This window comes from Gambusia affinis, linkage group LG19 (assembly GCF_019740435.1).
Source record: "Gambusia affinis linkage group LG19, SWU_Gaff_1.0, whole genome shotgun sequence".
NCBI classification, from domain to species: Eukaryota; Metazoa; Chordata; class Actinopteri; order Cyprinodontiformes; family Poeciliidae; genus Gambusia; species Gambusia affinis.
Window position 1 is genome coordinate 1,305,645 of NC_057886.1, and position 27,872 is coordinate 1,333,516.

At 39.1% G+C, this 27,872-nt stretch overlaps 1 protein-coding gene and 2 long non-coding RNA genes across 4 annotated transcripts in view; 2 read left to right on the forward strand and 1 right to left on the reverse strand.

Annotated features, from left to right (window-relative positions):
- The first annotated feature begins 12,179 nt into the window (after positions 1-12,179).
- LOC122821279 lies at positions 12,180-14,102 on the forward strand. 2 transcript variants are annotated; one of them, XR_006368992.1, is made up of 4 exons: positions 12,180-12,807; positions 13,303-13,628; positions 13,779-13,846; positions 13,937-14,102. It is a non-coding gene; the product is annotated as an uncharacterized LOC122821279 (long non-coding RNA). The 2 variants fall into 2 exon arrangements; XR_006368991.1 differs by having other exon boundaries at positions 13,303-13,846.
- On the forward strand, positions 14,103-15,265 carry LOC122821278. Its single transcript, XR_006368990.1, has 5 exons — positions 14,103-14,122; positions 14,253-14,360; positions 14,647-14,723; positions 14,795-14,940; positions 15,033-15,265. It is a non-coding gene; the product is annotated as an uncharacterized LOC122821278 (long non-coding RNA).
- Positions 15,266-18,359: 3,094 nt separating this feature from the next.
- Positions 18,360-27,872, reverse strand: part of igf2bp1 (insulin-like growth factor 2 mRNA binding protein 1) — a 44,973-nt gene continuing 35,460 nt past the window's right edge. Inside the window, exons 9-15 of the mRNA XM_044099053.1 lie at positions 27,735-27,870; positions 27,184-27,306; positions 26,426-26,542; positions 25,815-25,889; positions 25,563-25,694; positions 25,326-25,439; positions 18,360-24,531 (exon numbers count right to left, since the gene is read on the reverse strand). Of these exons, the coding sequence (XP_043954988.1) occupies positions 24,376-24,531; positions 25,326-25,439; positions 25,563-25,694; positions 25,815-25,889; positions 26,426-26,542; positions 27,184-27,306; positions 27,735-27,870 (853 nt within the window). The 3' untranslated portion in view covers positions 18,360-24,375. The remainder of the gene's footprint in view (positions 24,532-25,325; positions 25,440-25,562; positions 25,695-25,814; positions 25,890-26,425; positions 26,543-27,183; positions 27,307-27,734; positions 27,871-27,872) is intronic.

Consider the following 27,872-nt stretch of genomic DNA (forward strand, 5'->3'; position numbering starts at 1 on the left):
ACTGCTCACTGTGGGGGCCGAAGCCTGGTCCCCACAAGGGGAAACACTCTTTTTGGGTCAGGGGTCAGATTTAGGACACGATGTGAATTAAGTTTTGGTTAGCGTTAGGTATGTAATAGTTAGGGTTAAGATAAGGGTTTGGTTTAGAAATGAATGGAAGTCAATGGAAATAGAAAATAGAATAGAAAACTGAAACACTAACAGTGACACAGCTTGCAGGTTCCAATTCTAGATGCTGCAATGAATTTTATTTAGGGGATTAGAGTAAAATAGGTTAAATACAAATCAACGCCACAATTTCTGCATTCAGCCTCCTCAGTGGACAACGATGTTTCATCAGTGATCTATAGCTGTACTGATACCAAGTCTGAGTTACACCATATTCAATAATTAGATGATCAATTTCGGTTTCAATTTGGAGAATCTAAGTGACATGACACATTTTCAGATGTTTTTGTTTTTTGTTGTTCAAAATTACTAAAATCTTTCATCTATTTCCAAGTGGCAACTTGTCTGAGAGGAACTTCACTGTTTACTCAATGACTGCTGGAGATAGGCGCTAGCCCCCCACACACACCCCACACACACACACATACACACTCCCAACCCCGCAACTTTGGAAGAATAAGCAGGAATTGTCAAGATGGTTACGCAGATAATTACAATGTAAATTATAATTATAATTATCATCAAGGCAGTGCATCAGAATGAATGGAACTGAATGTACATTATTTTACAGATGTTTGCCAAAGTAAATGTGATGCAGACACAAGAACTGGAGTAAAACTAAGAGAAAATCAGTCTTACAGCAGTGAAATGCAAACTAAGAGAGACAATATAAAGAAAGAAAACTCTTGAATAGTTAGTAATTTTCTAAATATTTAATGGTCAGTTTGACTTGTACTGTGTGACCAGACCTGATCTGTGTCAAAGCAGCTTGATAAGACCTAAAATCACTGAATGCATGAAGATAGAGGGGAAAGGGTTAAAACTTATGGGCAGACTTCACTTTAATCTTCATAATGATAGCTAAGAAGGACTAATGATACCTTCTCTCTCCTCCCCAGCCCTCCTACCTCATATTTTTCCTCTTGATTTCCACACCTCCATCCTTAACCTGCTGACCTCACTAAGCGTTTATCCTCCCCTACTCTGCAGCTCTCTGTCATTTCCTCCTTTTCTCGTGTTCCTGTCAACTTCTCTAACGTCTTTTATTTTTTTGCTCACTCTGACATGCATTAGCAGCACTTTTTATTTATAAAATTAAGTCAATTATTCATTTGTCCCTTTGGTAACCACCTCTATCACAGGAGTTCACTCTAAACATTGTCTGCAAGATGAAAACAATGTTCGATCCTGTAACAAGGCTCATATTCATGGAATATGGGCAACAGTAAAAGGATGTAGGCATCTCATAATTTCTGATCAATTTGATTTAGGAAGCCCTGCACTTTGGGACCTTTATATTGTTCTGACTGTGGCAGGTTTTGGAGTGTGTTTTTGTTGAAACCAAACAAGCTGGCATCAAATCTTAGCTATTGTCTTACATTTATTACATATTTATCCCCCAGGATGTAATGGAACTGCATGCAGTGTCCAATGAAGTATTGGAAAATAAGTCTGTGGGGGGGGAGGGGGGGGGTGCGTGTGTGTGTGTTGGATGTGTCTTTGTGTGTGTCAGAGCGAAGGAGATGGTGATGGATGCACATTTGTGGTAAATGATCTAGAACTTCCTTTAATAGGAGATACAAGAGGTGGCTAAAAATTCCGACTAATGGAGAAATATGACATTGGGTGAGGAGAAAGGTTGGGTGGAAACTGAGCAAGTGGAAAACATGATATGGAGTGAGGCACATATGGAAAAGGAAGGAAGAAGGAAGGAAACGGGATCTGAAAGGGGAGAAGAGAATGATGTGGAGGACATGATTCTCTGAAATAACATGGATGACTAACTTTCACAACTGCGAAAGATGGTAGGCCAAACGGCATTCCTTTAAGCTAAAAGGAGACGGAGGAGCTGCCTCTTTTGGCAGACACAGCATTTCCTCTTATTGACAATTCTATGAAAAGTCCTAAATCTGAACGATTCCTTAAGTTCAGAATTTCTTCGGTTGCTTCTACTTTGAAATTGGACAACATGTCAAATAATTTAAACATTTCGGTGTCTAACCACCACTAGAGACAAGCAACAGCACACCTCAATGGATGGATGGATGGATGGATGGATGGATGGATGGATGGATGGATGGATGGATGGATGGATGGATGGATGGATGGATGGATGGATGGATGGATGGATGGATGGATGGATGGATGGATGGATGGATGGATGGATGGATGGATGGATTTCAGTGTCTAAAATGTGCCATTTAAAATACTTCAATACTGTACCATTTAAAATATCTTCAGAGGGTCACAAACAATTTGCAGAAATATTCTAAGATAATAAAACATATAAATGTTTTATTTAGGTCGGAATCTAAATGAAAGGTTTTATTGCTGTAAACTGGTGTTTGGAAATGATGTTTCCATTGATTATTTAGAGGAGTGCTGATTGTTTTCGACAGATCTTTTTAATACAATGAAACTACCACATCTTTCTCACTCTTTTATGGGTTTTTTTTGTTTAGTTTATTTTTTGTTGTTTATTTGTTTGTTTTTGGAAGACATGTCTGATTTCCTATCAGAAACAAACTTCTTTTACTAATATTAATTCTACATCTCTCTAAAGTTACTTGAATTAGTACTTATTTACTGACTCTCCAGAATAGACACATAAGAAACAGCCTCAATTGTTTTAATGGTCATCAAAAAACTGCATATTTTATCAAGTAGTAGATTAAAAAAGTCTGTTGGTTTGTATTTGTATATTGATTTATCAAGTCGAGAAAACCCCAAAGCACATCACACTACAGTCAGTCCCTCACACACTGATGGTGGAAAGTTACTGGATAGTAGTCACAGCTGTCCTGGGGCAGACAGACAGAAGAGAGGCTGTCATACACCCTCTGACTGATACCATTTTCATGAAGCTTTTCTAGATATAATACATATATTAGGATCTATTTGACTGTAGACATCATACTTTATATCAATTTATCAAATTACTCAAATTTTCAATTAAACTTTTCTCTTTAACAGCAATGCTGTATTTCATTGTATCACCAATTTACTTTTTGTAAATTGCAAAATGATTGCAAATACTATTATCATTCCAATGCTATTATTAATGCAAGTGCTGTTATAATAATGCGATTCTCATAATAATAGCATTTGCAAAGCAGAATAAAAACTCAGTGAAAAGCAGAGAATATTCTCACTAATCTCGTATTACTGCAGACTGCAGCAAACTTTGCCTAATGGAAAATCGATTGTGACGATTAAGAAAACCTTGCAATCATGTAACCATGCACAGTCTTTGGAGATACTGGAGGTCTGGTCATCAAACAGTGAACCTGTTATCACATTACTTCATCACACGCAGAGAAAGTTTTATTTGGATATTTAGAGTTTATTTGCACTGACTCCATTAAGGGACTGTAGCAGATAATCTAATATTGCACAGTTTGGTCCAACATTAGACTGGAATAGAGCTTGTTTTTAAGCTATCTGTATTGTTTAGAAGAATACAGATTTTAATGGATATGCTTCAAAAATATCTCCATCCACAGATAATAATAATAATAATAATAATAATAATAATAATAATAATAATAATAATAATAATAATAATAATAATAATAATAATAATAATAATAATAATAATAATAATAACAAAGTTTACATGGCACTATTTAGGACACTCAAAGACGTTTAATAATTTCAGAATAGCATGTTGTGTCTGCAGAGAAGAACACGCGTGTCAAAAGGAGATCCTCTCATCTAGCCTCTCTGAAATATAGAGGACTATTGTTATATTCCACAAGATGGCGACAAAGCTCCACAATTGAACAGAAAGTCTTCACTACGCAAAATTCACTGAAGAAAAGTGAAAACATTCTAAATGATAAAACTTTAGAAATGTTAGTGAAATTTAAAAGTGTGGCAATAACTAACTGTCAATCACGAGAACTTGAGAGAATTAAACTTGCACCTGGAAAATGTTTCTGTACAAAAATACAAACATGGGACAGTGAGAAACCATCAGAACTCTAGAAATTCTGGGTGATTTTAAAAACGCTTCTAGTGTCTAGATTATCTCATCTGCTGTTCTTTTCTTGTTTCTTTGTCTACTAGATTTTTTTTTTCTTTTAGTAAGATTATTTATTTCAGTGTTTTTAAAAATAAATCAAGAATGTTTAACTGAATTAAAAGCTTTCAGGTTTTGATGGTCACAACTATAGCAGAAGCAAAAAGGCAGAATGCTGCTGGGTTCTAAAAGTTACACAAGTTCCTTTATGTTTAGATTCAAGTTAAATTGCAAAATATCTGCACAGCTGGATAGATGCTCAGTTATCTTTAGTTAATTGCTAAACATATTCTCTTCTCAGCTTTCCCATTCAGGGGTCACTAATCATCAGCGAATCATTTGGCTCCATTTGATCCAATACTCTTCACCCTCACACCAACTAACTCTACCAGTATGATCATCTCCTCTCCTCAGTCAGGTGCCTCTGACTTTATTTAAATTCCACACGGTTGATTTATATAAAGTGAGGTTTTCACATCATTTTTGATGTGAGTTACGTTATTGTATGAAACTAAATGTGCCTCAGTTTCATCATTTGGGTTTACAAAATAAAAGATTAAGCTCATGTCGATAAAATGGGTTTGATGTTCCTTGAGTTAAATGACACTGATTAATTTTTTTTCTTTTGTGAAAAATAATTCATTGTTTTGTGTGAATTATGTGTTTATCAATTTAAGTAATTCACCACTAGATGACGTTGTTGTACCATTTTAGTTCCAAATCTTTTCTGTTAAAAGAACAGTCAGATGGCGTTGTAATATTGCTCAAAGGCCCAATGCATGTAAAATGATAAATAAACTAAATTTATTAAAAACAATTCTAAGCTTTCCGACCACATTTACCCAATTTTCACTCAGCCGATTTCACCTAAAGTTTTTCCTCTGGGTGACACAACAGTGTTTGGCCCCTTAAACTACAACATACGTTTATCAGCTGAAATATGAAGCAGTCATTTTTTTAAATGGGTGTTGATTTCTAGATATAGGTGTAGACAGAATCTATTGTTTTTCACCTACATATTTACAATGTACATAGTGAGGAAACGTTTGTTGCAAGGCTCCAATAAATGGGGCCTGCCAAAGTGTGCCCATCGGTCTGGACCCGGCGGTCCGACACTGAAAGTTAGCGTCAACACCATAGAAAGCTGCAGCACGATCAACGGCATGAGGAGAATCGCGAGAACGTGGACTGACATGGACTTGTGCCATTCAGCGTGTTTAAATGAGCGTATGAGCTAAAATTAGCCAAAATGCTAATGTTTTGGCTAAACATTAGCATTAGCCAAGATGTTTCGCATTTTGGCTAATATTAGTCAAAATGCTAATTGAGATAATTAGCATTTTAGCTACGTGCTAATTAGCTAAATTAGCATTTAGCAAATGTTTGTTAATGCTAAGATTAGCTAAATTTAGCATTACCTAACGCTAATTTTAGCATTCGCTAATTTTAGCTAAATGCTAATTTTAGCATTTAGCTAAATTGCATTTAGCATTTTAGCTAAAATGATAGCTTTCCACAATAGTGTGTGGAGAGCTAACGTAAACCTAAATGTTGTCAGTAACATGGGGGCCATCCCTAGGATGTTGTCCATGATTAACTTACTCCATTCAGTATACTAAACATGGCTAATAAGTAAGAACATAGGTAATACCTTATTTAAGCTAACAGGCTAATGCTAACAAACTACCTAAGCTTTGCTAAATAGTAGTCAATAGTGTGTGGAAAATCACAAGCATCTTCACTAACATGGACTTGCACCATTCAGAATAATAAAGTAAATGTATCAGCTAAAATAGCCAAAATGCTAATGTTAGCATGAATGCTGTCAGTAGCATGTCGGGATTTCTAATGGGATTTCTAAGTGAACGTATGACGACACAGGAAGACCTCAAAAATAGGGTATTTTTAGGATTTGGCCATATACACAACAATGGAGCAGCTGGTGAGGTCCTTAGTGTTCTAGGGGTTGTTTTCTTTGTCGCCATGTTAACTCAGAATCCCACTAAAAATAATAGCACCCCTCCCGGGATCAAGCCGCACGGTATGAGCCCATTCAGGGTGACGGAAGAAGAACCATATAATAATAATAATAAAGAGACACCTTATTGTGTGTAGAGTAACAGGTTCCAGGCCCCAAAAAATGTCATTGTGAACTTAGACTGGTTGGCCAGTAGGTGGCAGCATACGGAGTGATAAACAAGACAACGCGATACTTGTATTATCTGCATTATTTGTAGTCCAATTTATCTCACGCACCAGTGCGTGTGTTCGTCAATGACAGTCATGGAAACGACGTTAGCGTCCTCAACCCTATAAATGACGCCGACCTTCTGAATTCTTTCCCCTTTGCGACGGGACTTTTGAGAGAGACGCCTGAAGGAGCCTTTAGAGCCTCGGAAGGTTTGAACTTGTCGAGAAGTCTGCTGTGCAAAACTTTCTAAAGAAGCACTTGCTGAAATACGCACTTGCTGAAGAAGCCCGTGGATAAAAAACCTGCGAAAGACAGTTCCTGACCAGGAGAAGCACCAACAGGGTGACCAGCTGGAAGGTTAAAATCAATCTTCTATTATTTTTAATAAACAGAAGAAAGTTATTACTGAGATATTAGTGACTTGTTTAGTTTATTTTGTGTTTGTGTGTGTGTTTTCAAGAAATACTGACTGCTGTAGAAAAGAAAGACAAGTAGCATTCTTTGCTAGCATAGATCGTTCTTAACTAATGAGCCTTTTTTCTTAACTGAATTTCGCTGGAAATGTCAGGAATGTTAAACTGTGGTGTAGTGATTTAATAAATATATGTATTTTACTTAATTATAGTCAAATTAGTTAATTTAAGGCCAATTTCTGAAAAATCTGCTTGTTTTTTGACCGTTATTTTTTGAAAAATGCCATGATAAACACTCAGTTTCCATGGATACGCTAAATGAAATACTTTAAATATTTTATATTATTTTTAAAAAATACATTCAAAAATTTTTTATTTACCCTTATAATAGCCTCTATTATAATTATTTGGTTTCATAATTTTTTCAAGAAACACCAAAGTCAGGTTTGATGACTTTGGTGTCCAATTCTTTGAAATTTTGAGGACTTCTTTGAAATATATAGCTTTAATAGGTCTCTTGCATTTGTGGGGTGAAACAAATTTGTGAGTTAATTTAAATTGTTTTGTGACTTATGTGTTAGCTTATTGACATTTGTGGTTAAATATCTGGGATATTAACACTAGTGTTTGGGAAAAATTGTTATGCTGGTTTGAAAAAAAACAACAACAATCAATTCTTGGTCTTTACTTTTTTTTTTTTTTTTTTTTTTTTTTTTTTGAAAAAAGCCCTGACAAACACACTTGGTTTCCATGGTAATCACATCAGACTAGCGGTTTATTAAAATTTCCATTCATGCCCACGTTCACACACTGATGATAATAAGCTAATGGATTGTAACCACAGATGTTATATCGTGCCAGCAATAAACTCCAGCTAAAGGTGAGAGTAGTGTCTTGCTCAAGGACACAACAACGGAGGCGGACCATCGCAGGGCAAACTCCTACCACTGTCGCCCCAGTAATAAGCATTATAAGTGTGTGTGTGTGTTCGTTAATGATAGAACATTAATAGGCAACAAATCGTGTATAGTCGTAGTGATCATCATTAAAAGTGCAGAAAAACATTTAGTTTCCATGGATACGCTGGTGACATTATTTAAAATGACTTCAATAAAAAATTAAGAAACACTTTTCAAACATGTGCCTTCTCCTGTCTAGTAATAGACTTTAATATATGTGTTTATTTTTCCTACATGAGTGAAAAGAAAAGGAAAAAAACATTATTTGAGTTGGTTAAAGTCAGCTTTGATGACTTTGGTGTTCAGTTTTTGGAAATTCCAACTCTTTGTCTAGGAAAATATAATTTGCAGTTTGGGGGTGCAACATATTTGTGAGTTAATTGAATTTGTTTTGTGATTTATTTGCTAGTTATTTGAAATTCTGGAAAATGTCAGTAATGCTGACTGTAGTTGTTTTGGTTTGAAAGAAGTTATGGAACCAGCTTTTTGAAAAATGTTTAGTCTCCATGGATACATTGATTAAATAACAACACTTATTATTCTTAGAAAAAAAATCTTTAAAGAACAGTCAATGTGTGCTGTTGATTTCACAAAGTAACTAAATGATTTAGTTTATTGTAATTACTCAAGACCAGAAAAACAGTGTTTTGCTCCATTGCATTTTAGTGACGTATCATTTTCATAAGCTATTTGAACATTAACAGTGAATGTTAAAATTTGTTAGAAAAACAATGATCTCGGTTTCAGTTGGTCCGGTTGCGATTAATTTGTTAGTTAACATTTTTGATGGGATTGTGGGCGTGTAACACTGCTTATGTGGTTTAAAAAGTTACTTCTGGTTTTAGAAGTTCGGTTTTGTTTTATTCAGATCTTTGGAATAAGAAGTCAATGACTGGTCCAGGTTTCGGAAAATGCCTCAAAAACACATTTGGTCTCCTTGGATACGTTGCTTGAAATAAAATCTTAATACTTAAATATTAGAAAAGTTTTTAGATATATATTTCTCCTGAATTATTTCTAAGTAGTTTAGATTTAAACTTATTATTGTTTAGTTTTATTTTTCTAAGAGGAGTTTTGAATAATTAGTGGTTGATGAAATACTGTGTTGGTCCTTTGCATATTTGGTCCTGTAATATATTTTCATGCTGATTACGTTTTCAGAAAGAGTCAGCAGTATTGATAGTGGTGTAGTGATTGGAAAACATTTTATTTTAGTTTGAGAGAATAACTTTTAGAGAATCCATTTTGTTGATGTTTTTTGTCTCCATGGAGATGGTAATATTGAAAGAAGCATTTGGAGCAATATAATTGTGTGAACATTCATCTGAGTTTCTTGCTGGGTTGTGTGCAGCCATAATCTTCAGATTGATGTAATAAATTTAGATAAGAGTGATAAGTGATAAGACTTTGAGGCATCATGGACACATAAGAGATGCAGATGATCATTTTAATTATTTTGTCTGGCTTATCTCCATACAGAATATAATGGCCATTTTAACACTGGATATGGATTTCTAAACCAAATAAACAGTTTTATTTTTGTAGGAGGGAGCCCCGGGAAACGGAGGAAAGACCACTTATGTCGGCCTGTTTAGTTAGATCTCCAGTCCTTAAACTTAATTAATTTTACAGGTGTACATTTCTGCTGTTGGCTGTATGTGGGAGTATGAAGGTAGTACTGATGGGGTGTCAGACTAGCTGTCTTTGTGATTGTGAAAAATTGTGGAGTTCAAAGGAATTTAGTTGAACTACAATTAACATTTTGGTAATTTACAAATGCTTTTGGAAACATATTTTTAAACTTTGATACTTTTAAAGTATTAAAGTTGTGTAAGCAGTGACTTAAGTGTAATAGTAATGAATGGATCGCATATCTTATGTTAAGAATGATAAAATGTACCTGAGCGTCAAAGATTTGTTAGGATGGGTTGTTATTGAAGGGTAAACCGAGTAACTTGTTGCAGTTTTATTCTCACTAATGGTACAATCTAAGATTACGGGTGTTTAGCTGTCAGATTATGTTTAGCTATTAAAATGTCTTAAACACATTATATAGCTCTTTAATTTATGTTTCCAAATGTTTAAGAGTTTATGGTTGGGGATGAATTACCAATAAGTCTAAATTTAATTTGTTGTCTTTAATGATTGATTGGTACCAAGATGAAGCTGCAAGTTCGTTTGTCTGAGTGGCGATGGTCCATACATGTTTGATCATTGAGTTTTAGAGTTTATTGTTCTGGTTTTTATGTAAAATTGTATTTTTTGCTGTTTTTTTGTGATTAAAGATAAGCTATATTTGTTTTATCTCTTAATTCCCATCCTTATTGTATAATCAAATACAGTGGCATAGCAATAATATTGTTCATTAAATATTTTCAAGAAAAACAAGCACATTTACAAACCTGGGTTATTGTATTGTTGGTATTTCAGTGTTCCCTCTAAACATTGCTTTGGACTTTTGTGAAGGTCTAGATACTGAATTATAGCTTTTTTTGCTTTGTTTCTTTCTTCACAGCCCCTACCATGGCGCTTCCAGCAGATGGATCCCCGATGTTGGAGGAGCATCCAGATAATGGTAAGGATCACGGTAAGGTGTGGTCAAATGATGACAACATGGTTTCTGAAGACCACGGAGAGGGGTTGAGGTGTAGTTCACCTCCGCAGTCTGTGGACTGTCCTACCAGCTCCAGTAAAGGCGAGGTAGGTAATGCCGGTACTACCAGCTCCAGTGGTAGCTCTACGACCAGCTCAAGTGAAGACGAGGCTGATAATGAAGACCAGGATGACTTTAAATCCCGACTTTTTTGTATCAAGGTCCTTGTGGGAAAGCTTCAAAAGTCATTGAAATCTCACAAGTTGAAGGTTGGTCAGCGGGGCTCCGCTGTGAACCGTGCCAGTGCTGCGTCACAGCCGCTTGAGATTCTTCCCCCAAATTTCAAAAACATAGAAGACATTGGGGTAGCTCAGAAGCCTCAAGAAAACACAGCTCCCTGTACTTCACTTGAATGCACATCTAAATTTGACAAACAGGAAGAGCCCATTTTGCGTCCAGAGAACTCCAGACCAATAGGTACCACACAGCATCATCAAGTAGGTTTGGAAAAGGACAGGGCTTCTTTGACTTCCTGCCGCGCAAGGAGCATTTCACAGAAGGTGGATTCTGCGAAGGAGGACGACCTACCATCGAAGCTTAGTTTTGGTACAGTGCTTCCTTCCAGCTTTAAATTCACATCTGGAATTGACAAACAGGAAGAGCCCATTTTGCGTTCAAAGAACTCCAGACCTATCGGTACCTCGCAGGATCATCAGGTAGGTTTGGAAAAGGACAGGGCTTCTTTGACTTCCCGACGGGCCAGGAGCATTTCACAGAAGGTGGATTCTGGGAAGGAGGACGACCTACCATCAAAGCTTAGTTTTGGTACAGTGCTTCCATCCAGCTTTAAATTCACATCTGGACTTGACAAACCGGAAGATCCCATTTTGCGTCCAGAGGACTCCAGTCCTATCAGTTCCTCCCCACAACCTCTGGCAGGTTGGAGAAATTTAGTGGCTTTTTGGACTGCCGGCCGTGCCAGGAGAACTACAGAGAAGGTGGATGATGCGAAGGAGGACGACCCACCATCAAAGCCTAGTGATCAGGTAGGTTTGAAAGAGGACGTGGCTCATGCGACATCTGTGACCGGCATAAATGGAAAGAGGACAAAGGACAGAGATGCAGAAGAGCAGCCCCCAGCCAAGAGGAGTAAGAACACTCTTGCTGAAGAGGAGCTCCCCAAAAAGTCGACCAGGGATAGTGATGATGTTAAGCTGCAGCCCTCTGCCAAGAGGATCAGGAAGATTGAAGCCAATGATGAGCCCCCCTCCAAGAGGACCAGGGACACTGTTGCTGAAATGAAACCCCCCTCCAAGAGGACCAGGGACAGTGTTACTGAAGTGGAACCCCCAGCCAAGAGGACCAGGGACAGTGTTACTGAAGTGGAACCCCCAGCCAAGAGGACCAGGAATAGTGATGATGCTAAACAGGAGCCCTCTGCCAAGAGGATCAGGGAGAATCAAACTGAAGATGTGCTTCCCTCCAAGAGGACCAGGGAGAGTGTTGCTGAAGAGGAGCTCCCAGCCAAGACGACCAAGTATAGTGATGATCCCAGTTGGGACGACATCCTTCAAAGAATTGGCAGAAGGATGGCATGGAGATATGGTAAAGAATGGGAGAACGAGCCCATTCCGTCAACCCCTCTGTTCATTGCCTATCGAAAGACAGACCACGAAGATCCCATTCTGTTATCCCCTATCCACAGTCCCTCACCAAGGATGTCGTGTGAGGATCCTGGTCTGTCATCCCCTGTCCTCAGTCCCTCTTATAGAATGGCATGTAAACTTCCTGCTTTGTTATCCCCTATCCACAGTCCCTTGTACTCAGTCCCTGACGTCAGTCCCTCACCATCGACGCATTGTGAAGATCCCGTTTTGTCACCCCGTGTTTTCAGTCCCCCACCGAGGATGCCATGTGAGGATCTCATTCTGTCACCCCGCGTTTTCAGTCCTTCACCATCAACACACCGTGAAAATCTAACTTTGTCATCCCCTGACTTCCGTTTCTGGATGGAGACTGAAAAGGACATAGAAGAGGAACAAACCCCTTCAACATCTGGTGGAACTACAGCAAGAGAGAGTTCCAGACACGTGTGGTTTAGACCTCGCTACGCTTTGTCAAGTGACTCTGATTAGATTGGGATCCTTAAAAACTGAAGACCTAATTGGGAAGTCACATTAGAACATCCTCATTTCTCAGTTTTTTGTTTTTTTTTATTATAGCCTGTGGAATCCTTAGGTAGCGCCTTGCACTGGAGTTTTCTTCTCAACTGCCCCATGTTTAAATTAGCGGTTCTTCCCCACTTGGTGCCCTCCGATATAGTAAATTGTTCTATTCTGTTTCTCCACTAATCCACTCTCCAAGTTTTTAATCTTTCAGGTTTTAGCTGCTCATCGCTGGATCCTTTCGTCGTCGTCCATGTGGTTCTTGTCCTTCTGGACCCCTTGTTTTTCACACTGCTTGTAAGTTTTTGCATTCCACATTCACATGACACTGATTGCCTCCTGCTGGTGGTGGAGACCATCAGCTTTACTAAATAGAAATAGAAATTCACTATTAGTAATTTAGAAATTGTTCAAACACATAGAGTTAAAATTTACATTAAGTAAGGAACGCTTGCCTGACAATATGTTGTATCAGAAACCAAATTAAACATCAGGACAATAAGAAATTAGGAGACAAAAGAGAACATAGACAAAATTTATGATTGAAGGATTTAATGGAGCATTTTTATTCAGTGAGACACTAGACAACAGGATCAGCAGAAAGGAAACGGAGAGCATGTAGAGTAAAGTTTTATGTAGATAAAGTATTAATTTCATGAAACAAATAGTTTATATGGCCAATAGCATGTTTATGTGTTACAACACAGAAAAATCACTAAAGAAGAATAGACATTGAAAAATACCTGAAGCAGGTTCAGACTTCTCAGATCTCTGATTCTCTGATCTTCCCAGGTTGGATCTCCTCGGCCTGTAAACCTCCGCCTTCAGCACCACCAGTCAGATAGAGGAAGATAAGAGAACCCAGTTGAAAAAAAAAGTAAGAAAACTTATTTTTATTTTAAATTTGGATGAAATTGAGGTCAAATTTCTAAATTGTTCTTCCTTCTGTCCACGTATGTTCTATTTGTTAACCCTGTTGTCTTTTCTCTGGATTTCATTTCTACATCAACTCATGTCACATGACTTGAGTTGACCGACAATTAAAGCAGAAGACCAGCTCCACCTTCAACACCAGCAGTCAGGTGGAGGAAGATAAGAAAACCCAGTTGGCAAAAAAAGTAAGAGCATATTTATCTACCCAACATAAATAATCATTTCAAAAATTGCTGCAGAGAATTGAGCTGAAAGTTAGAAACTGTTGCTGTTTTCCTCCTTAACTTAATTTTCCCTCTTTATTTCATTTTTCTGTGAACTCATGATGTCTTGAGTTGACCAACGATTAAAGTAGAAGACCTGCTCCACCTGCTGATCTACTGGTTGTAACAGATTGGGAAAGGTGAGGACATGATGTTGACTTGATCAGTAATAATCCGTCAATTAGACAGAAATTAAGGAATGCGTGTCTGATCATGTGATGATTCCCCAGCATCACTGAGACAAGGCAGCAACACTGGACCAATCAGAACAGAGAAGACAGAGAGGACTGAGGACTAAAACAAAAATCTTATTCCTGTCAAAGACTGAGCCTCCCTCATCACTATAAAACCTCCTCGCCTCCATCACTGTCAGGGACATAAACATCCTGCAGCGACTGGCTGCAGACACTCTGAAGGTGAGTTCTTGAGGTTTAAATTGTTTGGCCTCTTGTGCACTTCCATGATTTTTACTGTGACGTATGCATTTGTTTGCATCAAATGCATACATCTGACAATTGAAAGATTCAAAGCGTTTGTGTCTCCCAGGTACTTGGAGCAGGTGGAGTGTGTTTTCCAGAAGACTGATCTGTGCGTGTGTGTGTGTGTGCAGGAACTACAGTGACTCTGCCCTGCCATCACCGCTCCACCCCTCAGGTGGATCATTTGTTTCTTTAGATGGACGGTTGGAATGTTTGCGAAAAAAAGTAAATGTACTTTGTGGGGGTTTTATGTAACAGACCCAATCTAAATATTGTATTATTTTGGAGAGTTATGAAAATTCTGTCCCTTTTATTTTTGTATAAGAAATCTGAAAAATATAAATTTTTTTATTCCCACTTCATGTTGTGTTGGTGTATCTCATGAAGTATCAGTATAAATATGTTGTTGTTTATGGCTTTAGGATATGTTTAAGTATCCCAAACATTGTGTAAACCCCCAGGTCACACTGTGAGGCGCGTTATGTGGTCACCACACCGACCCCAACCAGATCAGCCCGTCTCGCCGCGGACACACGCGGTGAGAAAACCTGCAAGTGCTGTGACTGTTACAGCAAAATGACGTTACTGAAAGGCTGCCCTGCATTCCAGCTACACCAGAGGAAGCGATTCGAGCCGTTTGGCTCAGATTCAGGGTGTGAAGCTGGGCGATGCGGGCCAGTATCACTTCAGATTTGAGACAGACCGACCGCTGGGGAGATGGACCTCACCTGACACCATTACTCTGGATGTAACGGGTACAGCTGCTGAGACATCTCAGAAAAGTTTCAGTATTTAATGACATGTGTTCGTCTCGGCGTTTCTCAAATTTGTTCTTCTTTCTCCTCAGTTCGACTCTCCTGTCAACGACAACATCAGTGACTCGAGAAGCAGACAGCAAGGTTTCTGGTGCCTGGCTGGAGACGAGATTCTGATTATTCTAGAGCCAAAACAAAATGTCACAATAAACAGTTAGAAGGCAGATTTGTTTTCTATTTGTTATTGTTTTCATTATTAATGGTCCACATCACAAAATTCATCAGTGCTGTAACTCTTGAGTTTAATAAAATGTTCTTCTTTCAATCTGTTATTTCTGGAGTCTTTTTGTAAACCATAATCATTTTTGGAAACATTATATATTAAAGGAACGCCCATATTTTTAATAGAACTTTATAACTGATCAAAGCACAAACTGGAGAAAAGGATTAAAAGAAATGTATTATTTTATTAAGTGTTAATTCATTTGTAGTTACATCAAAACAAAATTCACATCTTAAAAACAAAAACAAGCCAGTCACACTGAAGAGTGACCAACAGGAAGTCAGGACGGCTTTCACCAGCAACACCGTCCAGCTGCCCGGCATGAAGACGTGGACAAACAACTTGGGGACACAAGAGAGATGGACGTTACTGACAAAATAATTTATTACAATAAGAGTTTGGCTGGAATGTTTTTGCAAACAAAAAAACAAAATCAAAAAAACTGATTAAACACTCATTGTATTGTCGGACAAGTGTCTCCTCCACTCTAGTTTCCCAAAAAAATCAAAAAACTTTGGGTCACTTAGAGACAATCTACAAAATGAAATTCAAATAGGATTTCTAAGTGAATGTATGACGACACAGAAAGACCTCAAAAATAGGGTATTTTTAGGATTTGGCCACATACACACAACAATGGAGCAGCTGGTGAGGTCCTTAGTGTTCCGAGGGTCGTTTTTTGCTTTTTTTTTTGTCGCCATGTTAACTCAGAATCCCACTAAAAATAATAGCACCCCTCCCGGGATCAAGCCGCACGTTTTGATACCACTTTTGTAGGGGTGCACGCAGCGGTATGAGCCCATTCAGGGTGACGGAAGAAGAACCATATAATAATAATAATAAAGAGACACCTTATTGGGTGTAGAGTAACAGAAGAGGTTGTTATGCTACCATCTGGTGTCTCTACCGAGTATTACAGCTGAAAAATCTTAAAACCATTTGAGAAGCAGGAAGCAGTGCAGCTGTAATTGGATGACGGCTTTAAACCCCGACATGAAAACCCATACGTTGTATATTCCGCTCATAAGACACATTTGTTTTTTGTTAGTTTTATATTTTATGTTTTATAAAACATTCCTTTTGATTTGGTCTCTTGTCAATTTCTTAATAACTTCCAATTTAATTCAGTTAAATTAAAAAATACTTTAATTATCCAAAAGGGAAAGAAAATGTTATAACACATATTTCTTGAAATTCTTAAGACTTATTGTAGATGCTGATGGCTGAGGGTAGAAAGAGTCTCCTGTAGTGGTCTGGATTACAATGGTTCTGAAGAAGCTCGTGACACTGTTTTTCTAAGACAGTCTCATGGTGAGGATAGTCAGGATTTTACCTTCTTTGTATCTTCATCTCCAAAGGTTCCACAGTCGTCCCCTGAACAGAACCAGAACTAGCCTTCGTCAGGCCAGAGTCTTTTTAGGTCCCTGGTTCTGATGCTGCTGCCCCAACAAATGATGACAACAAAGATAACCAACTCAGCAACAGACTGATAGAAGATCTGCAGCATCTTGCTGCACACTTTGAAGAATCTGATCTTCAACAGGTCCAGTCTGTGCTGTTCTTTTTTATAGATGCTTCACTGTTGCATCTCCAGTCCAGTCTGCTGTCCAGATGAACACTGAGGTATTTATATTCCTCCACTTCTTCACCCATGATGGATCCTGAAATCAACAATCATCATGTGGTCCACCAGCTCTCTGCACTCATTGTGTGTGGCATTAGACAAAGAAGCCCCCTTAAAATAAGAAGATAACTATTCATAGCTATTCATGTATAACTTGTATATTTTATAGCTGAAGAAAAGGTGGTTCACCCAGGGCACCAAACGTGCTAGGATCGACTTTTAATATGGCAACAGAACCTTATGTGTTTGGACCATTTTGTGTCAGTAGAGCCTTCTGAGTAATCAAAAATATTGGCTTTTTCCAAGCCGTCAGCATAAATGCTGGATCCTGTCCCAACCAAATTCTTTTTAAAAAGTATTCTTTTTCATCACTGCCCTGTTTTAGATATGATTAACTTTTCCTTAAACTCAAATGAAATCCAGGGTTTTCCCAGAAGACCTGCTGAGCCCGGCGTTTGGGCAGCTCTGGCTGCCCACCAGTGGCCCAACGTATTTTTGCATTGAAAATTTTTAAAAGTTAAAAACATTTGGAGATGCCTGAGCCGGCATCATAATTTGGAAATAATAGTGACAGAGGTCAAGGGTCAGATACAGGTTAAAAGAACTGTCAGATGGCGTTTTAATATTCAAAGGCCCAATACATGTAAAATGATGAATAAACTAAATTTATTAGTTTATTGGTGCTCAATCCCTCATGCCCAGTTTAATGCGTCCACTACAAACCTAGCTTGTCTTTACAGTCACTGTGACAGGTGAATAAAAAACCCAAATGAAAATCAACAAACATCAAGCTTTACATGGGGCTCCCAGCACAAGGCAACTATTGGAGGCAATTTTAAAATTGATATACCCATCACAATTCTATTTCTTGAAGTTGCGATGTATTTCATAAACCAATCAAGACCAGAATTATGATCTTTTTCTACGCAAGCTCCCTCTTAGTGAAGCTTTCGTGTCCTTCTTATGTATGACTGAGTTTTGTTCAGATACTCCATTTTGCATCCAGAGTTCAATAACATACATACATGTTCTGTTTGTGGGAAAAGTAGTAAGAAGTAGTCCAACAGATAGGACCAAAATCACTGAGACCAAAACAGCAGCAGCAACATTTATGTGTTTCTGCCGACAGCCAGGCAAAAACGGAGGAAAAGACACAGGTGGCTGAATCTACCCAAACCAGCAGGGGATTAACACTTTTTGGCTTCTTATGGTTGCCAAGGAGACCAGAATCGATTTTATACATCTTTTAAAGCTACTTTAACACCAATGACTACCACCTTGTACATATGAATTCACCACTGTTATGATTTGTGCAAACAAAAACACACACAAGGCAAACTAGATCCATTATCTCATCTTTTAATAACACATTCATATCTATGCTCTGTTTGTTTACAAGGAATTAAAATAAGTGTTGATGAGGAGTAAAGAAATCATTCAGGCAGAAGGTGAAAGTCCATATACTGTGAAGACCAAAATATCTCATGATAAAAGTGTATATCCATGACTCTGTGACTGCAGTGATTCAAATCCTTTAATTTCCTTTTCAAGGTCAAATCTAATGTTGATAAGTGTAGATGAATCCAACACAAATCAATAGTGAGACAGCATCGCCCTCCTTTCACCAGCATCAACACAGTCAGCTTAGAAAACAGGTCCTTTTGCTTGTTTCAAATGAATCACGAGAAATGAGAATACATCATAGTTTGTGTAAAAGGTCCTTGCAGGGCGCTGAAACTTTTCACAGAGAGAAAGGAAATGCTAAATGCACCCAAACATAAGAGTTACAATCTGATGTCAGAAAAGGGAGAGAAAAATAGGAGTCAACCAAAAATGAGGCAAAACATGAAGAGTTTCAAGTTACAAAGACAGTTCATTGAAATAAAAAGGAATAGATGTGAACTGAGTAAAGAAATCTAATACATTTTGAGTTGGTGACGATGAGAATTAGGTTGTTTTTGTCCGTTTGATATCCCATCATATATTTCCTTCCAATTTAACTAAAAACAGAGAATGTAAATAAAGTTATCTTTGGAAGAAGTATAGGTTTCTTTTCCTTTAATAGACTATCCACTACAGTATATGGAGACGCCACTACCATGTTATTCATTCATCTATATTTCTTTCGAAAAATTTCTGTCTTCATTTCTTTTTAAGGGGTGTTATTTTGAAATCTTTTTTTTTTCTTTTTCCCAACAGAACACAACCTATTTTCTTTTTCCTAAGAGGTAGATTAACAAATTAATTACATGGTTTCCGGTGTCATTCCGGAGATGAATCCCAGAGAGGGGACATGTGGAGCGGGGCTGGAGGAAAACCGGGCTAACTTTAGCTGTTCTCATTTCTAATCCAGTTTTAGCTAAATGTTTGATTTCAATGAGCCTCCAGCAGTCAGCCTATGAAACACAAACAGGATCAGACAATTCTTTGCTGTGATTGCTTGATGTTAGTCCAGTTAGGTTCTCCAGACGCTCACAGCGCCCCCTGGCCTCTGGCACGCACTACTACACAAAATGTGTGCATTCTGGATTTCCTGTGCGCGTCTCCTTTAAATTTAATCTTTTCAGTTTTAACTCTACCTGGAGAAGTATAATGTTAACAACTGAAAAATGGAAATCAACAAGTGACAAATGTAATTGTGCTATAAAATATCGTGTCCTCCATTCTGCTTGCATGTCCAGCTGTCTGAATACTCACTCCTGTCCATTTTAACCTTCAGAAAACGGACAATCTTCCAGAGGTGTTTGATCTCTTTTTATTTTGAGGTAGCATTGCTGGTTATGTGTTAAGAGGATCACGTATCATTATTTCCAGGTAACAGCGTCCCTCCGCCGTGTTTGTCATGTTCCAGCTCAGAGCCGGGTGTCGGGACGTTTCGCCACATTGGAGTTTTGTCAGTTCCTCTGGGTTCTGTCGGGGCAGACGTTCATGCTGCTCTTTAAAGTGCAGCTTTAACGCACTACAACAAACAAGAAGCTCCCAAGTCTGACTTTCCAAGGTTCTACACTTAAAAAGGGAACAAGAAAAGGTATTTTTATTTGTTTTTGTTTTTTGATTTTTTTTCCTTTTGTCATTTTGTTTTTGCCAATTTACTGTGTACTTTATATTAATGCTGATCATATCACTAATGTTTAGCTAATGAATATATCAGTGTGCTGTCATTACACTGTTGTGGTTACAAGATGAATTTTTCCACCATAATAAGTAGCATTATTATCCTTAGTGCAGAATCACTCCCTGAAGAGTGTCCACTATATTCTATGGATCCATGACAATGCATGACTGCATCCAGCAACTAATCCAACGTGTCAACAGAGGCTTTTCTATTTTCTTCATCAGCTGTTGGTGAGACTTTAAAAAGTTGCTGATAAACACCAACATGTAGAGTGGAATTTCTCTGGTAAGGGATTCCTGGGAACTCATTCCCATTCCAGCCAAAGACTACTTAGAATTCCCCAAATAAACATGGCTCCAAAAATTATGCTACAACAATAAAAATGAAAATATGACTTCTGTTGTTTTCTCCCATTAGACTTGCATAAAATCAGCAGATTGGATATTTTACAGAATATAAACATGTAAGGCCAGCTTTATGCTACAGAAATGATCAGCAGTAATACAAAGTACTTCAGAATGGAAAGGGGCAAAACATGCACAATAAACTAAAATGAAGATTCAAACAGTATCGAAAAGACTTTAGTACATATTTAATGTTAGCATTTGAAATTAATATTGAAGTATTTTTAAAGGTGGCATCACACTAAACTCTGTCAATCTTATACAACAACAGATCAGTCTGGAGTTAGCCCAGAAATGATCCAAAACTAGGTATTAAATGGCCGAGAGCAAATTAGAAGATAGTCCTTCTCACTACATTCTGACCTACAGAGGAGCTGCAGGCAGCACAGCGTGTGCTGGCTTTCAGTTTGATCCTAACAGCTGTTTTCTCTAATGTACAGAATAAAATAAAAATAAAATAAAACAACGAAGAGGAGTTCCGTTCCAAGATGAGACTCTGCTGTTTCATAGACATAACCTTTCCTTCAGGAACAGTTCAGATTATTTGCAGATATTCTCAGTTTGCATCTTTGGACTGAGCCTCTACTGTGGGTTTGGCACAGTCAACATCCTGTACTGATACTTGTTAGTACTTCAGTATTTTTAGTAGCCATTTCGTTAATAGATGTATGTATTCATGTAGAAGTTAAATTATTTTCAGATTTTCCAACCAAAAGAAAGTTTAAACATTGACTTCTTTTTTTTTTTTAAGTGGACTAAATAGAAAAATCAACAGGTCTTCAACAGAAGTGAGCAAAACGAACACAATGGAGACCAGCGCAAGATAGGGCAAGGGACCCCGACGTTCCTGCCCGCTCCAAAATTAAACATTATTCAGAAACTGAAGGAAAGCAAATATTTTCTTTCCAAGAATACAAAAGAGAAGAGAAATACTGAAGGTGATCATTCCATCTCTACTCTCTGTTGCACTTTATCTCTTTCTTTCGCTATGTGGGCTGGGTGTTCTCAGTCGTTTTGGTAGTTTTGTCGTCGTCAGCATATTTCATCAATTAGTGCAACACTAAGTCCCTAGATGTTAAGTCCAAATAAAGCTTGCTGTATTGTCTAAACTAAAATACAAACAAAATACGTCAAATCTAACCAATCAAAAAGCCGGCAGACTGAATAATAAATCCTAACTAATGCGTCTTGGCGGTTGTCAATGGTTTGGAAACGACACAGGACAACCATGCCGAGCTGTGAAGTTCGGGCCTCTGGGCAAAAATGGAAGCATAGACATGACAGAAAAGGCTTTTCCCTGTTTGATGCTCAGGTTGCGGGGCAGCCAGCGCAGGCCGGCAGGCCGGCAGGCCGCTTCGTTCAGCACTGAGGACTTGAAAGGAGTTTTAAGTTTGGCAGTGTCCTATGATGACTAGCATTATCTTTCTGTTCTCAACTGCTTTCCTTGTTGGGTTTTTTTTTTCTGAAATTTTCTCCAAAAATACAAAAGAATAACGATCACTGAACAGGTTTTAAGCTTTTTCGCAGCAGTGTGGCTGCCATTTTGCTCCCATTTTTTCAGAAAGTTTTTAATTCTCTCCATCCTCGATGGGTTTTGCAGGTGGAGGGCCGTGGGTTCTCGTCCTACTTTTTTCAGCTCCTTGTGAACCCAACCACATTCCCTGACCAAACAAAATAATAATAATAAAAAAAATTTTTTAACTTTGAACACAAACTTGCACATGCCTGCATTCACATACACACCCATGTAGCCAACAGGGAGCATCATGGTCAGTGCACAGGTAATAAATATTCACATTTAGAGACATCAAAGCCGCCTGCAGTGTAAGCATGAACAGTCGGGCTCTATCTGGACCACAAGTATACAACTGATCGTAAAACCAAGTTCTTAAACTGTTGAGGGAGAAAACACAGCTCCTGCTTAGCGCTTCCTGATGATGTCAATAAGGCACCAGAGGAGGGTCCTTGAGGGTTCAAGGCAGGCACACTGACAAAGACTAGAGGCAGGGACTGGACTGGTCAGGGAGGGGTCTGTCTGTCTGTCAGGAGGAGGACATCCATTCATAACGGTCAGCTAAAGACCCACAGAGTGGTGCGTTTGGTCATCCTTGAGCCTGTTAGGACCCTCCCCTTGAGGTAACACTGCTCCCCATTGGCCAGTTCTCCACTTCAGGCAGTGGCTGCTCCAATCACACTTCAGGTACACAGACGGCATGTTTTCCCACCGAAAAAAGGCAAACTAGCTCAGCGTTGTGTACTGTACCAGCTCTCTGCTTAAAGAGAAAACAGCCTCTTTGTCATCCTGAATTCACTGATCTATCCGTCCTCACAAAAAAAAGCAGAAAAAAAAAAAACCAAAGCAACAAGACAATACTTAAAAAAAAATCTTTTTTTCTTAAAAAAATAAAAAATATTCAGGACTATTAGTTCTTTTTTTCTATTTATATAAAACACCAGCAAGCGAAAAAAAGTTAGGAATACTGAGGTAATTTTACCCTGAGGTAGTTTTTTCTGTTTCTTTTCTTCTCTGATCTGTTCTAATCTTGGTAAAAGCATCCATACTCCTGCCCCTCTTTATCATACACAGGCAGGATGTGGAGGCTCCGCCCACAGGCCTGTGGCAGGTTAGGGAGAGGAAACCAGGAAGCTGCTTCCGCTCAGCTCGGACATCCTCTACCGAGGTCCAGGTGGGGAGCTGCGGAAGACTTGACTTATTGCTTCCTGTGCAGTCAGAGCTGAAACAGAGACCCTGACCGGAGAGCCAGGCTGCTTCAGAGCGGTCGCCTAGCAACGAGCAGAGGGTCTCAGACGCTCCTTGTCTGTCTGCCATTGCAGGACTTTCAGGTGTAGCAAACCCTCACAACTGACTCACTAGCTACAGTCCAATCAGCGGGGGCCGGGCTAACTCAAATATCATATATATATAATATATAGAAAATATGCCGTTGACGTTGCGGGTGGCGGCCAGCGAGCACGGCTACTGGGGGCTGTGAACCGACCGCTGCATTAGAACTGCAGGACCAGCTCCGACTGCCGCCTCCTTACTGTCTCTTGCTGCGTCCTTCCCACCAGCAGGGGGCGCCCGGAGACCCCCTCCCCTTTCGTCTTGCTGTAGACTACGGTATGCTACATCTTAAACAGGGGAGAGGGAAACAAAGACAACCGCTCCTTTTTTCTTAAAAGATGTGGTTCAGACGCAGCATTTTTAACAATAACTTGAAGATTATATATTTACAACCTCATATTTTCTTTTATTTTCATTCAGCTCCGGCTGCTTTATAGATAGCTGTTTAAAGAGCAGTGTTAGCATCTACGGCCCCCTCCTCAGGACCCCAGAGCTGGCCCACCTGCGCCCGCTGCAGCAGCTTCCAGACTCCCTCTCCCAGCTCCGCCTCACTGCATTCTTATCATAATAGCTCTGAATAAAACATTTCTATACATATATCTCTATGTTAAAAAACGCCCTTAAAATATCAGACTGACTGCAGATGTTTGGAGAGGTGTGTGGAGGAATGAAGCGTCGGAGCAGCTGCACACAGGCTCGTGGAGCTGAGACTCACACAGGTTTCATTAACTACACCAGCTCTCCATCACTTCATGGAGAGAACCATCTGTCTGTCAATGAAAGCTATCGATCCAAAGTGTGTGAGAACTGCAGCGAGCCAGGAGCTTTGTGCAGCCACACCACAGCGCCTGAATCATCCTCTCCATCCCTCCTCCTCTTCATCCTCTCATCCACATTCAGTCTCTTTTCTGGCCTGGCACTGGGTCTTTGTTTTCAAGTTTCTTTTTGTCCCAATCATTTCATCTTTTGATTGAATTAATTTTAGATTTTTCTCACTGAGGATGTTTCTCAGTGGCTCTCAAGCGTACTTCCACCCTTCTTAGTATCTCTCCCTGTCTATTGCTGGGTCCGCGTTTTACTCTTCTGTATCCGTTCGTCTGTCCGTCTGCACGTGTCCGTCAGGTGTGTGGGACGGGGGAGTCCCACAGCAATGTGAGGAGACCCTCACTTCCTGCGTGGCTGGTGGTCTTGAGTCAGGCCCTGTGTGGGGCTCCCCATCTCAGTGAAGCCCTGAGGGTGGGGCCCGGAGCCCATACCCATCCCACCTTTCTGGGACATTTTGACCTGCGTCAGGATGTCTCGGATCTTCCTTTGAGCCAGCTGGGAGACAGGCAGAGGACCACAGGATTGATGGGAATTAATCAAAAACTACATACAGACAAATTAAGCAACATTTTCAATTCAAAAACCCTTTTTGCTGCTCAGTTATTGAATAGTCAAATGAGCCCACTAACAGAGATAGTTATTGGTTTTAAACTGTTCTTCAACCATCAGATTGGTGAAGCTTCAGGAACTACTGAGCAGTCCTGGAACACTAACAGCTCCAGCTGTCTGTGTTTAGCATCGCTGCTACATGTTTAGCATCGAAATGCTATTTTAGGCTTGAATAGCTTCACTGACAGGCTAACTACTTTTAGCATAACTTGATCAGAGCAATAGTCTTTGTTTTTGAAGCAAAACTTAAACGCCAGGGGGCCGAGAGAAGCTGTTTTGTCATCCATTAATGTTATCTGCAGATTTCGCATGTGCGTCAGATTTAAGGGTGAACCAGAAACGAGCAAATATAAAGGTTCTGGCCAGAAACATATTTAAAAAAATTTTTTTAAACAATTAGTTGTTTAAAATTTTTTTTTATTTATTTAAAATCTATTAAATAAATTTATCCAAATTAATGCGTTAAAAGTCCCAGCCCTACTGAGAACATCAGTAAACAAATTGCATCATTTCATCATTTTATTTGCAAAACATGTTGAATATCATTTTTCTTCCACCTACACTGTAGTGGTCAGTCATATACAATATCATGGAGATGCACTGAAGTTTGTTGTAAATTTGCAGAAGGTGAAACATGAAATGTGATGCGCCTCAGGCTAGCGACCCTTCAGGGAACGTACCTGGCTGGCGTAGAAATGTCCATTAATCTTGACGATGACCTGATCGTTTTCATCAGGTGTCTGCTCTCTAGGGACCACCACCTCAGCTGCTGTCAGGTTCTGCAGCTCATTCACCTGCGAACACAACTCTCAGTTACTTCAAGAATGAGCAACAGTTGAATGTTAATTTGTTTGATGGCAGAACAAACACTCTGGAGCTCAAATTAGGCCTGGAATCACGAGGTTTCTGCTGCTTACCGTTTTTCCTCCTTTGCCGATGACCCTTCCTGCAGCAGCAGCAGCCATCTTGATGTGAGTTTCCAGTTTCACTTCCTCTTTAGGACCAAAGAAATTCTCCTCTTTCAGTTTGCCGTAGATTCTGCCCTGAGCCTATGGGTAAGAGAAAGAAAAGGAGATTAATAATCCTCAGCAGGAGACAACCCCAGTAATCTGTCGGCAATATAATCCAGTGTCAAATGGGATTGATGTTAATCAGCTGTTAATGTTCACCTTGAACTGAGCTTCTGGAGGTCCGGTCACAATCACCATCCTCATCTTAGAGTCTGGAGTTTCAGCTGGTGCGATCTGGGGAACAACACAGGAGTATATTACTGGCTTTACGGTGTTGGCTGCAGTAGAGGAGCTGAGATTCTGGTGGTAGAAACTATTACTTCCATTTTTATCCAAACCTAAAATATGTCGAACTTTTTATTTCAGGAACAGCTTAATGTTGCTCAGCCTTGGTGAATAAACCAGGGAGCTACTGCGTTAAGCAGCGTTGACACTGATCCGCCCTGCCTGCTGCTGGTAGACTTCATCACATCACCGCCCCCAACAAACTCAATCAGTAACTTTACATCTCTGCTTTCATTTGCAGTTTTCTCCTTTCAGATAACATTCCTGTTTTTGCTTCTTCTAAATTGTCTTTTTTTTAATGTAGCTCTTGTACCTTTTTTTTTTATTATTACTACACTTAACTGCACATTTCTTTTAAGCAGAGTAAAGTATTATTTTTCCAATATAAATTTGAACCAAATTCTCTTGTTTTTATCTTTATGTGAATATGCATGGCATTATAGAATATTATCTATTCTTCTCTTCTATCTCCATGTTTAACAAACCTTAATCGAGGCTCCAGCGAAGCGGCTCAGCTGTTTGATGTGCTGTCCCTTCTTGCCGATAATAGCTCCCACTGCTTGTGCTGGGATGTATACATGAACAGTCTCCTGCTCTGGGGCCTGCACACAAAGTTCATATGTATGTAGGGTTAGTCGTTTGTGTTTTGGGTCTTCCGTAGTTATCCAAATTCTATGATTTGCTCATGCAGTTCAATCATTTTAAAACCTTTAGAAATCTAAACAATAATATCACCATCATATTCTTTTAAATATGATCTTTTATGTAAACATTTGTTTAGCTTATAAAATTCTTCATTGTTGCTCCACCTTCAGGAAGGTTTGTCTGAGATCAGATAACATGAATGGAGTCTAGAGGGCGCCCTCTAGAGGTGAGTGCAGCATCCCAACAAGATGAGATCATTTATTCTCCATTAGGAGAAATTTGTTTAGCAAGCGGGGACAAAAAACTGCAGTACAAAAATAAAAACAGCACATCCAAAAGGGTCAATAGCTATAAATAAATACATAAAAGCATACAAAATAAATACATGTAAACTTTGCCAAACAAGATTACATGTTCTAGTTATAAATGTTGGCACATTTGGTAAAAGATTGTATGTTAAATTATCAGATTGCACTCATTATTGATGAAGGAAATTGTTTTATGGACTGTCTGTTGGTTTGTAGTCTGATTTGCTCGGTTTAAGTGAGATCTGAATAATGGCTTATTACAATTTTCCTTTGTACTCTGACTACATTACCCCAAAGGAGCCATAGGGGGTTCCTCCAACTGCATTTCCAGGAGGTGGGGGGGGCATGTTGGATGAAGGGGGGAAGAGACCCAGAGCCCCCAGGTTAAGTCCAGGGATCAGGTGAGTTTGTTGCTGTAGAGAAGAATAACAGGAACATTTAGAAGGTTGATCTTAGCTGACAACCTTGAAGATACAGTGATGACCTAAAAAAATCTAGTGTTGTAGATGTTCATTGATCTTTATCAACTGCAGTTACTCAGTACTGTACTGACCAGGTAACACAAACAAGGGTACATAATCCCAATACATATAGATATAGAAAAATGCTTGATGTGTCAGAATTCTTCTGCTTTGAACTTTTCTCCTTTTACAGAAACATTTTTTTGAAGTCTAACCCGAGTATGTAAAGGTCATTCCAACCTTTTCATCCCACCTGAGCTGCAGATTCTTCACATTATAATTGTTTAAAAAAGAAGTATAGACATACCCTTTGGAATCTGTCATTCAAAGGATAATGTGCCTGGAGATAACAGCCCTGATGAGCGTGTGTGTGCACTTACATTCATCGCTGCAATGTCATTCTCATAGGCCTCTCTGACCTTCTTCATAATCTCGACCTCAGCCTTACAGCAGGCCTCGATGGAGCCTTTGACTGTGATGGTTCTCTCTGGGTTGTACAGGGTCAGGTCCTGCAGACT